The 15,313-nt window shown below is 44.0% G+C and overlaps 1 protein-coding gene and 1 long non-coding RNA gene across 3 annotated transcripts in view; both read left to right on the forward strand.

The window, feature by feature from the left end:
• Window positions 1-2,018: 2,018 nt before the first annotated feature.
• Window positions 2,019-10,660, forward strand: CHMP1B (charged multivesicular body protein 1B). Its single transcript, XM_015626830.1, has 8 exons — window positions 2,019-2,131; window positions 4,229-4,326; window positions 5,033-5,179; window positions 5,979-6,047; window positions 6,201-6,308; window positions 6,656-6,699; window positions 6,999-7,071; window positions 7,663-10,660. Exons 1-8 carry the CDS (start codon window positions 2,116-2,118, stop codon window positions 7,705-7,707), a joined length of 600 nt encoding a protein of 199 aa, XP_015482316.1. The 5' UTR covers window positions 2,019-2,115; the 3' UTR covers window positions 7,708-10,660.
• A 1,498-nt stretch (window positions 10,661-12,158) lies between these two features.
• Window positions 12,159-15,313, forward strand: part of LOC117244380 — a 5,460-nt gene continuing 2,305 nt past the window's right edge. Inside the window, exons 1-3 of one of the 2 annotated variants that reach the window (XR_004497331.1) lie at window positions 12,159-12,763; window positions 12,912-13,028; window positions 13,567-13,680. This is a non-coding gene — a long non-coding RNA (uncharacterized LOC117244380). Of the gene's footprint in view, window positions 13,029-13,566; window positions 13,681-15,313 lie in introns of both variants that reach the window. The other variant, XR_004497330.1, reaches the window with a different exon arrangement.

The following is a 15,313-nucleotide window of genomic DNA, read 5'->3' on the forward strand; positions in this document are numbered from 1 at the left end:
CGGGATATTTCCTCAGCAGTCAAAAGGAAAGAGAGATTTCAGTTGGAATTTGTGAGTTAATGTCCTGAGCAGCTCTGAGGAAGCTGCAGCCCAGTGTGTTCCCTCCTGTGTCACCTATGTGACACTGATTGATGCTTCTCCAGGTTTAATTGAGGTAGAACATTACATGCTCCTGCTTCTGAGCAGGTTTAGCTGCTTTATTCTCTAACATTGTTGTGGGTAATTAGGTCAGGTTCACTTCTCTTTGACAGCACTGAAATGAATCATTTTTTTCAGAGTAGACGATCACTCTGATACTTCCTATCTAATATCACCATCACTTCCAAATCATGTCCTAATGAGAGAGTTCCAGGAATATTAGAGAAAAAAGCGGTGGATATTCAATGATCTAGTGTCTGTTTCTGACCCTGGAAAACCTTATTCATTTAAAGATCTATTACTCATGAGAATTACTGTGCAAGCTTCCAGGAGGCTGAACACAGGATGGTAGTCCAAGCAGGAGCAGACTCTTTTAAACAGAGAACTATTAAATATGTTAAATCTCTCCTACAGCCCTCCTAAGATTTGGTTTAAAACCATAGATAATAACACTTCTGTGAACTGGTGATACCGAGAATTATCCTGAGATCCAGGAAATCTCATCTTTTCCCATCTCCTGGATAAGAAGGTCCTTCCTGCAGACCTCTCCTATTACAGAGTCTGTCACTGCTGTGGTGTCACGAGTTTGCTTTCAAAGCTTTCACAGCCAGGACTCCGCGATCATTATCACTATAAATTCAAACTCCTGAGACACCAACAAGAATAACTAGTTACTGGCTTTGCTCAAGTGTCTTCTGCCACATTCTTTGCAGTTCATTTCCCACGAGCACTCCTGTGTTATTACCGTATCCACAATTCCTACAGGCACCTGGGAAGAACTGCCAGCTCAGATGCATCACTTCTCTGGCAGGTTTTGTCTGAGATGCCTCAGCAGAAAATATCGTTAAATATAGATGCCGGTGGGTGAGAGGCTGGACATGGCCCAGCTCACAAACCCCCAAGTCCTGGGCTCATCCCCAGTGTGGGCAGCAGAAAGAGGGGGATTCTGCCCTGCAGAGATGCCTCCAGCCCTGGGATCCAGAAGGAGGTGGAGCTGCTGGAGCCAGTCCAGAGGAGGCAAAAAATGATTAGAGGGGATGGGGCAGCTCTGCATTGGAGAAAAGCTGGGGGTGTCCAGAAGCTTTGGGGCAACTTAACTGTGGCCTCACAGTACCTGACGGAGCTGATGAGAAGGATGCTGAGGAGAAGGATGAAGAGACACTATTTATTGACAAGGGCCTGGGGAGACAGGACAACTGGGAGATGGATTCAAACTGAAGGAGAGGAGAAATGTCCAAAGGAGGGGACATGGAGACGGTGAAGTGCCTTGAGGAGCAGCTGAGGGCACTTGGTCAGTTCAGCTGGAGGAGGCTGAGGGGAAACTCAGCGCAGTTACAGCTCCCTGGGGAGGGAAAGCAGAGGGGCTGGCGCTGATCTCTGTGGTGGCAGGGACAGGACCCTCGGCTGGAGCTGTGCCAGGGTCAAGATGGAAACCAGGGAAAGATTCTTCCCCCAGAGGGTGTCTGTCACTGAACAGGTTTCCAGGGAATGGGCACAGCCCCGAGGCTGCCAGAGCCCCAGGAAGGTTTGGACACTGCTCCCAGGGATGCCCAGGATGGAACTGTCGGGCTGTTTGTGCAGGGCCAGGAGCCAGACTAATGATCTTTGTGGATCCCTTCTAACTCAGGATATTCTATGATTCAGACTGAATATTAGGAGGAAATTCTTCCCTTTGAGGGTGGTGAGGCCCTGTAATAGATTTCGGAGAGAAGCTGTGGCTCCTCTGCTCCTGGAAGAGCCTAAAGCCAGGCGGACCGAGACTTGAAGCACCCGAATCCACCGATGCGTTCCGGCCCACAGCAGGAGAGGGCCGGGAAGAGGCTCCCGGTCCCTCCCAGCCCAAAGCCGCAGGCGCGGCCCCGCCCCGGCTCGTCACGGGGCCGGAACCCGGAGCCGCCGGAGCCGCCGCCGCCGCCCCGGGCCCAGCGCTGCCCCAGCCCGGTCCGGAGCCGCGCCGCTCCCCCCGGGGCCGCCAGCATGTCCAACATGGAGAGTATCCGCGGGCGGGACGGGCCGGGAGCCGCCGGGACCGGGCCGGGGGAGGTGGCGGTGGCGGTGGCGAGAGAGGCCTCCCCGCCGGGAGGAGCCCCCGCGGCGCGGGGGAACGAGGAGGCGAATCCCCCCTCATGGCGGTGGTCGCGGGGCCCGAGGGGCAGCAGCAGGGGGACGGCTGGTGTGGCACTGGCAGGGGCTGGGATCTCTCTACCTCGTAATTCTCTTTTAAAGACGAGATAACCGAGAAGGAATCTCATATTCCAGACCAATATTTCCGGGGTGTATCAGAGGATGGTGCCAGGCTCTGTTCAGTAGTGCCCAGCACAAGGATGAGAAGCAGTGGCCATAAACTAAAAACCAAGGAGTTCCACCTCATCACGAGGAAGAACTTTCCGTGGAGGGGGCAGAGCACTGGAACAGCTGCCGTGGGGGGTGTGGAGTCTGTCTGGCGACATCCCAAACCCACCCTGACACGAGGGGTTGGACGGGGTGATCTCCAGAAGCCCCTTCTAACCTCAGCTGTTCAGTGATTCTGTGGTTTCACCGCCCTGAAGGGCCAAGGAAGTGAGTGGGAAGTTCGGTGTCTTCCCAAGGTGTGATCGGGCAGCCTTGGTTGGGAGTGAGGAGGGGGAAGCAGGGCTGTTGGATGGAGGTACAGCCCAGTTCCTGAAGCAGAAAACACAATTTATACTAAAAATAGTGCAAATTGTGCATCAGGGACAGCATACCTGTGTCTAGACTGGTACATGAGTGATGTCAGCAGGGCTGTGACCCAAACAGCCACCTCACTTAGCTGTGTTTCCTGCTCTTGGAAAGAATTTACACACAGAGCCCTGTGTGAGCTGACTGAAACCTTCTTACTGTATAAAACCATCTTAACTCACAGGGGCAGAGAACTCTTACAGATTCCAGAGGTCTCAGTGTGGATTCTGGTGGTCTCAGTGTGGTTGGAATGTGCTGGCATTGCCGGTTGTCCTGGTGGGGACTGACGGGATTACCGGAGCAGCTGACTGTGAGTCACAAACTGAGGTGGAAGTTGGGTTCTGCTTGGGTTGTGGCACGTTGAGAAAGACACTTGAAGGGAGGATCAGGAATGTGCTCTTCAGGGATGGGTGAGCTGAGGAGGTGGCAGGTGAGCTGGTTTAATGGCAGGTAAATTCCCCAGCTGAGTAACTGAGGAAGTTATTTCAAAATAAACTGCTCTGGCACTGGTACCTACATTAATAGATATCCTAAATGCAAAGTCACTCATGTTACCTGTTTGTAGCCTGCCTGTGATGTTTATAGGATAACAAAGACATTCCTAATGCCTCCAGGTTGCTGTCAGAGTAAGAGGAATAGCTGGACTTTAAAGCAGAAAACAGCTCTGGAATAATTTATATGCTTGAGATATTGAAGAAGCCTCAATACTCGTAATGTTTAGCTTTTTGTTTCCACTTAATTGTTAATTGTCTTAGTACCTGCTGCATCTTCCTCTTGGGATATTACAGGTGGCAGGAAAGAAACCTACAGAGCATTCCAAAGATAGACTGATATTGCTTGGAAGCTTTAATCAACAGTACTTTAAGAGAATGTTTTTGATTGTTATTTTTATAGCACACTCTATTCTCTGTCAGTAATATTTCAGTGCAGTCATTCCAAATTACTCTGAAGGTTTGTCTTACTGTTTTCTTGGAGCTTTCAGTTTAAGCAGTTGAACTTTATAAACAAAAGTTTCTCTTCCTGGCTGAAGTACTCTCTGCCCAAAAGTCAGATGATGGAGCTGTCGGTGAGCCCAGGATCACTCACATGACCCAGGGCTGGGAAGGAGCTGGATGAGCAGTTTAAATCCAAGATCCTGCTGGGTTGTAGCTGGCCGCGGCCAGCTGAACCAGTTTACTGTTACACTGTTCATTTGTTGTGTTCTTCAGTGGCTTTTATTGGGTGAGGAGGTTCCAGGCAGGTCAGGAAACCACATCATTTCCCTGAGAGTCACAGGCTTTGAGTGTGGGAGTGAAAGTAATGGCAGAGAACTGCTCTCAGTTCTTCTTGGAGGGTGTTTGGTGCTTGGATTTATCACTTTGAAAAAGGTTTGGTCCCTTAACTTGCACTGCAGAACATCTGTTTAATTTGAAGTTTGCTGCAAAGGAGCTCAACAGGAACTCCAAAAAATGTGACAAAGAAGAAAAGGCTGAGAAAGCTAAAATTAAGAAGGTAAGTCTGAACCAAGCTTTTTAGATCTGTTGCTTGCCTGTTAGAGCAGGAAGACATTTGGTGTTTTATCATTTCCCTGGCGTGCTTGAAAATAATCATGTGGTCAATGTTTGTGATTTAAAATATGTGACTATAAATATTCCCGTGTTTATTAATAAACATGAGGATAAATCCTTGTGCATCCTCATGGATGGCTCATGGCATTTGCTTCCCCAGAGGATTGTCTTGTATGTGCTTTGGTAGAGACTGTTGTTCTTAGAGTTAAAACCACTTCATGTTTATAAGCTTGCATTAAAAGGACTTGTGGAGAGGAACTCCAAAACAACTTTTGAGTCCTTGAAGTAGTGAAGAGAGACTGAGTTGATTTGGTGTAGTGAGATACAGCTGTACCATCTATGCCTGTGTTTGTGTCTTGAGACTAAAACTGTTTTCAGGAAGAGAAATCATGTATCTGTAGCTCTGCAAAACTGCCTATTTGAAGTGCATTCTTTCCAATGCCTTCCTTGGAAGGAAGTTAGTTCTCATCTTGGAAATGTTTGGGAACTCTTGTAGGAGGAGGGAGGGATTTGTTTTCTTTTTTAATAGAAAAAGATGTAGTGACTAATTAATGCTTCTTTCAACGCCAGAACAGACTACACAGAAATCCTATGTACAAGAGCAGGGAAGGGTAAAAGGCTTTTCCTTTTGTCTCTCCCTCTTTTCCAAGGCCATTCAGAAGGGGAACATGGAGGTGGCGCGGATCCACGCGGAGAACGCCATCCGCCAGAAGAACCAGGCCATCAACTTCCTGCGCATGAGCGCCCGCGTGGACGCCGTGGCAGCCAGAGTCCAGACTGCCGTCACCATGGGCAAGGTGAGGCCCTCCCCACCCTGCAGGGGCAAGGAGGAGACCTCTCATCCTCTCTGGAGTGGCTTCATCCCGGCTGGAACGAGCTGGGAATTTCCCCTTTTGGTTTTAGAGGTAGCCAAGAGTAAATCTGCTGGAATTCGTCTGGCAGCTGCTCTTTGGATTATTTCACAAAGATATTTCTTCCCTTCAAAATACAGTCATGAGGGAGGAGTTGTGGTTCCAGAGATCTTTTTTAGTTCAGATAGTTGTTGGAGGTAAACTGATTTACTGCTTTTCACCATGAAAGTTTACTGTGACCTGTGGACCAAGTGTATCCCTTAACAGAGACAGGTCTCAAGTCTACAGAAATGAATACCATATAAAACATATTTTTAGTGTGTTTTGCCTCAGAATATGTATTTCAAGTGGTTGAGTTAATTCCTAGAGCTGGGAATGATAGGAGCTATTTAAAATATGACATTCCAGATGGCAATAGGATGTTCCCTTCTATTTGATACTGTCAAAGTTCTGCGGACAGAGATAAGAGAGCTGGGTAAGAAATAACAGAATCCCAGAATAATTTGGGTTGGAAGTGAACTTAAAGCCCATCCAAGGCCACCCCCTGCCACAGGCAGGGACACCTTCCACTGTCCCAGGCTGCTCCAAGCCCTGTCCAGCCTGGCCTTGGGCACTTCCAGGGATACAGAGACAGCCACAGCTTCTCTGGGCACCCTGTGCCAGGGCCTCCCCGCCCTCACAGGGAAGGATTTGTTCCTAAACTGCTCATTTTTTCCTTGTAATGATTTCCTTCCCCTTGTTTCAGGTAACGAAGTCTATGGCAGGGGTGGTGAAGTCTATGGATGCCACCTTGAAGAGCATGAACTTGGAAAAGGTAAATAGACTTAATTTTCTTGGAGCTGACATCAAAAGCAGAAGGGACAACAGGCGCGAGTTTTAAAAAGGGAAATTCAATCAAGAGTTTTCCAGCTGAGATGTATTTTTTCTGTTATCTGAAGATAAGTGATTTGATTCATGTTTTTCGTAGATATCTGCACTAATGGACAAATTTGAGCATCAGTTTGAGACACTGGATGTTCAGACACAACAGATGGAAGACACAATGAGCAACACTACGACATTAACAACACCACAAGTAAGAATAATAAAATCTATCTCAGCAAGGTGATCTTAAATTTTGTGTCTAAACTGTTCATTAACAGCACTTGAAACACTCAGCTATATGTTTGGGGTTTTTTATAGGAAAGCTGAATTCTGTAGAAGCATTATTTACAAGCCACAGTTCAATTAATGTCATTTTAACTGCTGAGCACCTCTGCTCCTTATTTTTGTGTTCATACCTTCTAGTGGTTGAACACAAAACTATTCTGCCAAAGGCACTTGCCTTTAAATCAGTTTTGTTAAAATATTTCCTGTTCTCTGAAAATCTAACAAGAAGTTGTCAGAAACTCCAAATGTAAAATCCATTTTGTTTTCCTTTAGAACCAAGTGGACATGCTCCTGCAGGAGATGGCAGATGAAGCAGGGTAGGTGACACTTCTATTTCTTGAATAAATCTTGGTTCCCACAACCCTTCCTGGTTATATCTACGATCCAATACCCTTGTTCTATAAATCTGTATCTTGGAAGCAGAGAAAAAACACAATTTTCCTTTTACCTCTGGACATTCCTGACTTGTCCTGGTGGTGAGTCAAAATTACTCACCAGCTGGTGTAACTCTGGAGTGTTCAGGGGGTGCTGTCTCATTCCTCTGCTGTCAGTTATTGTGCTTCCCCCTTGATCTGCCTGTGCCTGACTTGGTGTTTGCTCTGTTTTCTCCTGTTAGCCTTGATCTGAACATGGAACTACCTCAAGGACAGACAGGTTCTGTTGGTACAAGCGTGGCTTCAGCAGAACAGGTAAATGTTGGATTTCAGTGAGGTCAATGTTTTCTGGAGAAATGGGATGTGAGAATTAATGCTTCACTCAGTCAAAACAAAATGCTAAATTCTATCTCAACTGTCCCAAGGAAACTGTGTGGTTGAAAGTCCTGCTATTGAAGTAATTTTAACAATACATTTGTTGAATGTTAAAGGGAATATTAATTGTTGAATATTAAAGGGAAGGGACCTGCCATGGGCAGGGACATTTTCCACTATCCCAAGTTGTTCCAAGCCCCGTCCAGCCTGGCTTTGGACACTCCCAGGGATGGGGCAGCCACAGCTTCTCTGGGCACCCTGTGCCAGGGCCCCCCCCACCCTCACAGGGAAGGATTTTAGCCCCCTTGTCCTATCAAATATTCCACATTCTTTGAAAAAGAATTATTTGAAAAAATTCTTTCTCTCCTTAGTTTTGTGTTCTGAAACTCCTTCCTCACAGCCATGCTTGAGATCTTAAGCAAATCTTGTTAAGCCATGAGAGAATTTCTCATCAGCTGGACATGAGATGGCAAAAGTTGCTTTTCCTGTTGCTGATGGTTGGTTTTCCCTTTTTGTTTTCCAACTGTGCAGGATGAGCTGTCACAGAGACTGGCCCGCCTACGTGATCAAGTCTAACTGAACAGAGCTGCAGTTCTTTGGACCTGCTTCCAAATTCCCTGTCTGGAACTAACCCTGCACTACACTCAACGTGTAAAACAGTCCAGCATAGATGTTTGAATATTTGTAATATAGGGTACTTCACTCCCAGCTTGCTATTCTTTCTAAAATACATTAAGTGACCCAAAAATATCAGCTCTAATGTCCTTTTCTGTACATTTGGAAGTTGATCTATTTTTTGCAAGCTTTTTTCACAAATTCAAGTTGATGTTCTAAGTCAGCTACTAATGGTGATACATTCTAGTTCCAAGCAAAGCAGAGTGTCAGTGAGATATATTTTAAATTATGATTTTTTTAAATTATAAAAACTGTTTATGGTTGGAGAACTGATGTATCAGTTCAGATGATTGTTGTAGATCATTTTCCTACAGAGCCAAACTCCTGGAACACGCAGGGATGGACAGCGTGGACCTCCTGGAAAATGCACTTGTTGAAACAAATAAGTGGACTTTGAGTTTTTTAGTCTTTAAAAGTTAGGATATATGTGCTGAAATTAGCAGTTTAGTTCAAAAAGGAGTTACCAAAAGCTGATTTCATATAACTGAGGACTTGTATGGTGGCATCACTTTAGCACAGGAGAAATAAAATATATTTTTGGACTCTTTGCCAGGTCTGTTGCTCTCTGCAGATAACATCCCGTTGTTTGTAATATTCTGGTTTTATGGAGGAGCTAATTTTAGCAATCCTTTTATATTTCTGCATAGTAAGAGTCTGGCTGCTTTCAATAGCTTCAAACTCTTGTTGCAGTTGTAAAGTAAGAAATGGTTGTAGAAATTTGTAGCTGAGACCACTTGTGGTGTGTTGTGATAAACAGTGACGTTCAAATTCTCTTCCTGATTTTTTGGGCTCATTTTTATGTTTTGTCTTTGTAGGGGTGAGGGAAGGTGTGGAGCACCAGGCTTGGAATTGGTTCTTAGTTACCTGGTGATCAGGGCCACATGGGTTTTTCCAGTGTTAGGGAATTGTTTAAGGAAAAAAAAACAACCTCACTTTTTTATTCAAGCAGGATTTTTTCAGTGAAAATGTGCAAAAATGATGAAACAATTCAGAGCAGTTTCAGATGTTATTTTGAGTGTGTTACCCAACTCACTCCGAGGGTTGAGCAGGATGTTATGTGCTGAAGTAATCAAGGTTACTGTAAAAATAAAGTCAGAAAAATAAGGTAGACAAAACAACCTGAAATGTGGTGGGATTCTCTCTCACACTGGCAGCTGAACTAAAACCGTGAGTTTAAAATGGGATCTTTTCACTTGCTAGAAAGAAGTGGGGTTAAAAATAAATGTAAACACCTTAAGTGTTCCTCCTGTAAACAGGAGAAGTTGGAAGTTGTTTATGAACCACGTACTGACAGCTGTAGTCTGGCTACCATCCCTTCAAATGATTAATAAAACATCCTAGAAAGGGATTTTTTTCCTGCATTTTCTTCCCTGGCTGCTTCTGAACATTGTAACCGAGGTCATGGTGTATCTATGCAACCCAGTTACCCAGCTGGGGTGGCTGTGTGTGTGCCTTTGCCTTGCTGGACTTCCTTCAGCTTTTTAATATTCAGTTACTTCATATCATGAGAGTGCTGGAAGCTTCCTCTGTGGAATCACTCCACACTGGAGTTTACTTGGAGCTGTCCATGGAATACTGAGGATTCAGTGTCTGATAGCAGACAGCTCCAGCTACCATGTCTGGCTTCTTTTAATGTTAAAAATGATGCTGCTGTTAGACTGGTTTGGGCCATTCTGGAATTAGTTGAGGGTCAGACAGCAATTCTGAGCTCTCACATGGTTGATTTTCCCAGTCTGTTGCCTTGCTGTGAGCCTTGGAGGGATTTAAAAATAGACTGGGATTGAGATTGCTGCAACAAAAAGGTTAAATAATCTTCATTATTTTATTGATTGGTGTGGAGTTTGATCTTATCCCAGGCTGGTGAACTCCAGGACCAGCGTAGATTTCCAGTGTTGTCTCTTGAAAGGAATTTACAAATACAAAGGTTTGACTGACATAATTAAGGTTATGTCTGGGGGACTGTGATGCAAAGAGGCTTAGGAAGAAATGGGTGTTTGAGACAGAGAATTTTTGCCCTGTTGACTTCACTCCAGGAGTTGCTGTGTGTTTCAGCTGTGGCAGGGTTTGGGGCTGGCAGCTCCTGTGTGCAGAACTCCTGCCCTCTCCTGGGGAAATGCTTTCACTCGTGGCTGGGAGCTGCATCCAGAAAGGTTGATGTTATATTTTAAATACATACATTTTTCTCATGTCATTTGGAAATGCTTAAAGCTGAAAGTTACTCCTAAAACAATATTTGAGTTTCATCCTTCCTCCCTTCAGGCTCCTCAAAACATTTCTCTTCCCTGAGCAGCTCTGGCTCCTCACTCCAACCTTGTTTTGTCTCTGTAAGTTGATTGTTTGTAAAGTTCATTTCATGTTAAATCACTTGTTTGTGCTTTTCTGGAACCTTATTGCCAGCTAAAATTTCAATATTTCTGCTGATGAGCAGGCACATCTAAAGTGAAACATTGCTTGAAATGTTGCTGGATGGTTTTGCTCAGCGTTTTTATTCTCTGTTACTAAAACTGCTAGTTCGTGGTAGCTTTGTCTTCATTAGAATTCCAAAACAAAGCCATGCAAAGCTTCAGATGAAAGAAGAGGGAAGCAAAACAAGAACAAGAACTTAAATGTCATGATTGCAATGGGATAAAACTTATCAAGTTGCCTTTGTGGAGATTCTCAGAGCCAAAAAATAGTGAATTTTTGTGAAACGTAATCAGCAGTTGTGTCCAGACATAAATTCTGAAGCTGGTGCCATGTATAGAGAAGAGAATAATTTTTGTAGCTCTGAGTTCACTTTGAAAACTGCTTTACTTGTATGGGACAGTTTGTAAATGTAACTGCAGGTGGTAAATAAAATTGTACAGACAACTCATGCTGGGTGTGTGTCCAAGTTGTGTGGCTGCTACAGGTCTCTGTACATGGATGGGCGAGCAGATGGAATGTCTTTCCTGTGGGAAGACATCCAGAAAATTTATGGGGAGAAAATAAGAAGAAAATAAAGTGAGTACTACTGAGAGAGATTTTTGACAATTGGGGAGTAATTAGTATTATGCATAACAACATAAATTCTAATTTTATGTTTTTTTAAAAAAAAAGTTTAATCTGATATGGAGAGTCCCGTGCTTAAACATCTCTGAGGGTTTTCTGTGCTTACACACAGAACAAGGGACCACAGGAAAACTGGCAAGGAGGTGGTGTGGGTTTGAGATTGGGTTTGGCTTTCCCAGACCTAAAAATCTTCAATTTTTACATTTCTATTCAGTCGTTCAAGAGCCAGCAGAGGGCACCTCAGGCTTTGCTTTCCTGGATCCTACAGAAATGACAGGTTGGAGTAGTTAAAGGAAAGCTGGTTGCTTTGGGGAAGCACACAAACCTGTGTTTGGGCAGTATCCACTCGCTGTAGGACGTGCCCGTGCTGGGGCTTTGATCCCAAAATCCAGGTCAGCAGCACATCCACAGGCCATCAGCTGAATGGGGTCAGTCTGCACTAAATACTCTTCAAAATGGTCTTTTGCTGCCTCTGGGGGTAATTTAGATTTCTGAGATCTGTTGGGAGTGTGATACTGAGTAACCTTGTGTTGAAAACTTGGGTTTCAATTTCATTTCTAGTTAAATTTTGGGGGGTTTTAGCTGTTATTCTGCTTTTCACCTGTGACAATCCTTCTGTTTCATACATAAGGAAACACTCAGTATGCACTGATGGCAATGGATTTTAGTGGTAAAATTGATTTTTTTTTCAGAGCTTTGATGAGCTCTGGTTTGATGAAGGACTGACTTTAATTTCAGGATTCTCCCTGCAGTTCTGCCTTCACCTCTTGCTGAGGCTGCTCTGAGCTCAAAACAGCACTTGGCTCCCAACTTTCTTGTTTCAAACAGTATTTTTCCAATGGAACCCCGAGTAGGGTCAGTGGCCTTGCTTGTTTCGGAAGCAGCTCCCTTCATTACCATTCCATGAGGGAAAGGCTCGATGTGAACAATCTGTAACTAATTTCATGTGCCAGTGGAGCCGCTTTCACTGGGAGAAGATGCACTCAGAGCCTCCCAGGCTCCTGCTTCCCTTTGCTGCTATTTATTAAGGAACTCGGCCTGGATCAGCTGCATGATGTGGTTCAAAAGGGAAAATCAAAGGAGCTGCAGGATCCAGGTTTTGGGAAAGCTTTCCAGGTGTGAGGAGCTGCCAGATCCAGACTCAGCACAGAGGCTGCTCTCAGCCCTTACCTAAATATTTTAGAGAATAAAATATTTCTTATTGCATATTTCTAATCTAAATATGCGTATTAAATAATCCAAATAATTGGAGAATTATAGAAATGCTAATTATATAGAATAATAAAACAAAATATAAATAAATAATAAAGATCTAAAAATAATCTAAATAAAATCTAAATGTCTAAAAACAATGATGTTTTACAGTCACGCCTATCTGTATTGCTTAGGATATTCTAAATTTATTAAATGTGAGTGAAACAATCTTTTTGCAAAACTCTAAAGCAATGAACATGACATAATGTTTATATCTGACAAGATAATAATCATCTTAATTTAATTTCCCTGCTATCTGATTCATAATTCTTTATCACAATCAATTTCTGTCAAAATGAGCTGTCAGGGATAAGAAAACATTTGAAAACTTCCTTTAAAGATGCTCACTATTTTTTATTAAGTCTTTTATGACTCTTTTTTCAAAGATTAGATAAACATAACCCCGGAGTCTCTACAGGAGACATTTCCCTTTATTCTTATCACAATCAAAGCTTTGTTTCTCGTGCTGCAGAATGGGTTATTACTAGAACCATTAATCTGGGTTTCTGTTGCTGGTGGTTTTTCAGTTCCAGGTTCCATCTGAAGTCCCAATATTTGGGAAATCCATCGGAGGAGCTGGCGAACCTGTTCAGAGTGTTGTAAATTAGTTCCAGTCTCCACGAGCCTGCTGTGACTAATTGATGTGACCTGGAAGTGGATAAAGTCCATAACAGTAAGATCAACTTTTCCTCTGGTAATTTGACAAATAGAGCCCTTTTTAAAAGTCTCGTGTAGGCTCCATTCCCCATTTGTTCTGTCGTGATGGGCATCGTTTCCGTGTTGGAGTGATAATGATTTTCCAGATTTCTGCTGATTTGTAGAGCAGGTGCCTTTATTTATTAATGCCAGAAGAAGGGAAAGATTCAACAACACCAACAAAAAGAGAATTCCTGGCAACAGCTGTATATCAAAGCCATTCCTTATCCAGTTACCTTGCTGTAAGTATTTGACTGCTGCTTAAAATCTTTGTATTTCCATTTAAAATGTAAAATTACATTTTTTGCAGAGTAGTTTTATGTATAAAGAGAATAGGATTACCCTAATTTATTAGTGGCAATAATTACATTTAACAATAGCATTGCTTTTTCACCCATATAATTTAGAAATACTAAGATTAATACTCACCAAACCCCGAGTTTTCTGATGTGTAGTGAGTTTAAAGCAACAAATATAGAATATCCCAGGTTCCCTTCCAAATTTAATGCTTTTGCTGAAGCTTTACAGGTTTTTTTTCGCCTGTGGTTGGAGGAATAAATAAACCAGATATTCCCTAGCTCTTCATTAAGTTTTATGGGGATGTTTGGGAAATCTGTCTGTTTTCTCTGGATACCCTTTACCACACAGGTTTTCCTCCTCCTGCACTGTGGAGATGTGCAGGAAGGCTGGTGGTTTGCAGAGTCGCTCCAGCTCATTTATTTCCTACAGCCACAGGGAAATCAGGAAATCTCAGTGTTGTGTGGGCTTCTGCTCTTGCAGAAAGGGCTGCTGGAATGGGATCTGTGCAGTGGAACCTCCTGGAAACTCCACGTTGCTGCCTAATGAATTTTTTAAGAAGAATTTTAGGCAGCCACATTAAGCGCTGTACTGACTGTAAGTAAATCCGTGCTGCTTTCTGGATGGGCAGGGATTTAAGGAATTTCTCTGCTCCCAGCCCCTTCCAAGCCCACATCCCATTCATCCTTTCTCCACCAACTCTGTCATGCTCCAAAATAGTCTCCCCATGACTATAAACCGCCCAGCAGTGAGCCAGGGGAGTCCAGTCCCTATTTATTTGTGCTCCAGTGGGATGTGAACCTTGGTCTTCCAGGGTGAAAGGTTGAGGGATGAGTGTCTTGTTTACCTGTGCTTTTCAGAGAATGTTTTCCTTTAATCTATTAAGCAGACACACCATTTTGTCCCGTGGTGTGCAGTGGGATCGTTAACGATGCGCTTAATTACTACCAAACCACATCTGAGTGCCCGATGGCAGCAGGCAGGAGATTCAAAGCCCAGTAGGTAGAGCAGGAGGGTCCAGCAAGGTCCCCCCACTTCAGGGTTTAATAGAAACATCTTTCCATGAGCTCCTGTGGCTTCTCCCTGATTTATACATGGCTTTGGTGATGGATAAAACCACACTGGATAGTTTCACATCAGCTCTGACTGATGGCTGAGGGCAAAGTGGGAGTGCATGAGGAGAAACCAAATTGTCAATGGATTTTAAAATCCAGATTGGATTCTTTGGAAGTTATTTTCAAAACCAAAAATCCAAATCTGATTCCTTGGAAGGTTATTTTAAAAACCCCAAGACCTGAGTTAATTCAACCACTGTAGCACTGCTGCCTTTAACACACTTGAGGATTTCTCTTCCCTGAAGCTCTTACGTTCAGACATTCACATCCCAAAGCTGGCATTTGCGCTTAATTTTTTGGCAGTGTTGCAGATTTGTTGTATACATTAATCAGCCAAGGTATAGGGCTCGGGCACATCCTCCACCAGGCACAGACACAATGGGGTGGAGAAGGCCCAGCAAACACAGCTGGTGAACATATTTACCATCCACTGTTTAGTCACACTTGTGGAGTTTTAATTGAATTACCTTTGACAGTGAGCAGCAAACCTGGTGGGTGATCTACTAAATTTAACTGATGAATGGGCTCCCTAAAATCAATTAGCATCCAGGGCTGGGAGCATGAACACATCCGTTGCTCGGTGGGGACCGGAGCGGGCTCGGAATGACAGCAGCAAATGTTGGCCAAGTGAAAGCGCGGATCTCCTGCCGCCGCTGACCCCTGCTCCCCACATGAAAGAAAAACAGGAGCCTAACAGGAGCTGAAAGAATCTGACAGTAAATCATTTAAGCCCTGTTTTGCACAACTGATACAGGATGCTTCTAAACTGCTTGATTAATGCTGGGCAGTATATTAAAAGCAGGACATGGCAGAGCAAGGAGTCTGTGGCCAAGCACCAGCTCCACAAACACCATCTGCTCACTTAATTATTTTTGGGAGATTCAGGATAGCGGGCAGCCAAGAGGAATTAGAAATGGCCTTTTTCTCTTGCTACAGTCATCAGGTATGTGGGCACAGAGAAGCACCGTCAGTCTTTAGGTTGTTTGTTATCTGAATAATCAAGCGATGGCAAAATGCAGGCTGGAGGCTCCTCTGACCTTTGCCTTGGTGCAACCCGACCCTGCGTGGGGCTCAGGCGGAGCATGTAATGAGGGACAGCTGGGATGGAGGGGAAA

Source organism: Parus major, chromosome 4A (genome assembly GCF_001522545.3).
Source record: "Parus major isolate Abel chromosome 4A, Parus_major1.1, whole genome shotgun sequence".
Classification (NCBI taxonomy): domain Eukaryota; kingdom Metazoa; phylum Chordata; class Aves; order Passeriformes; family Paridae; genus Parus; species Parus major.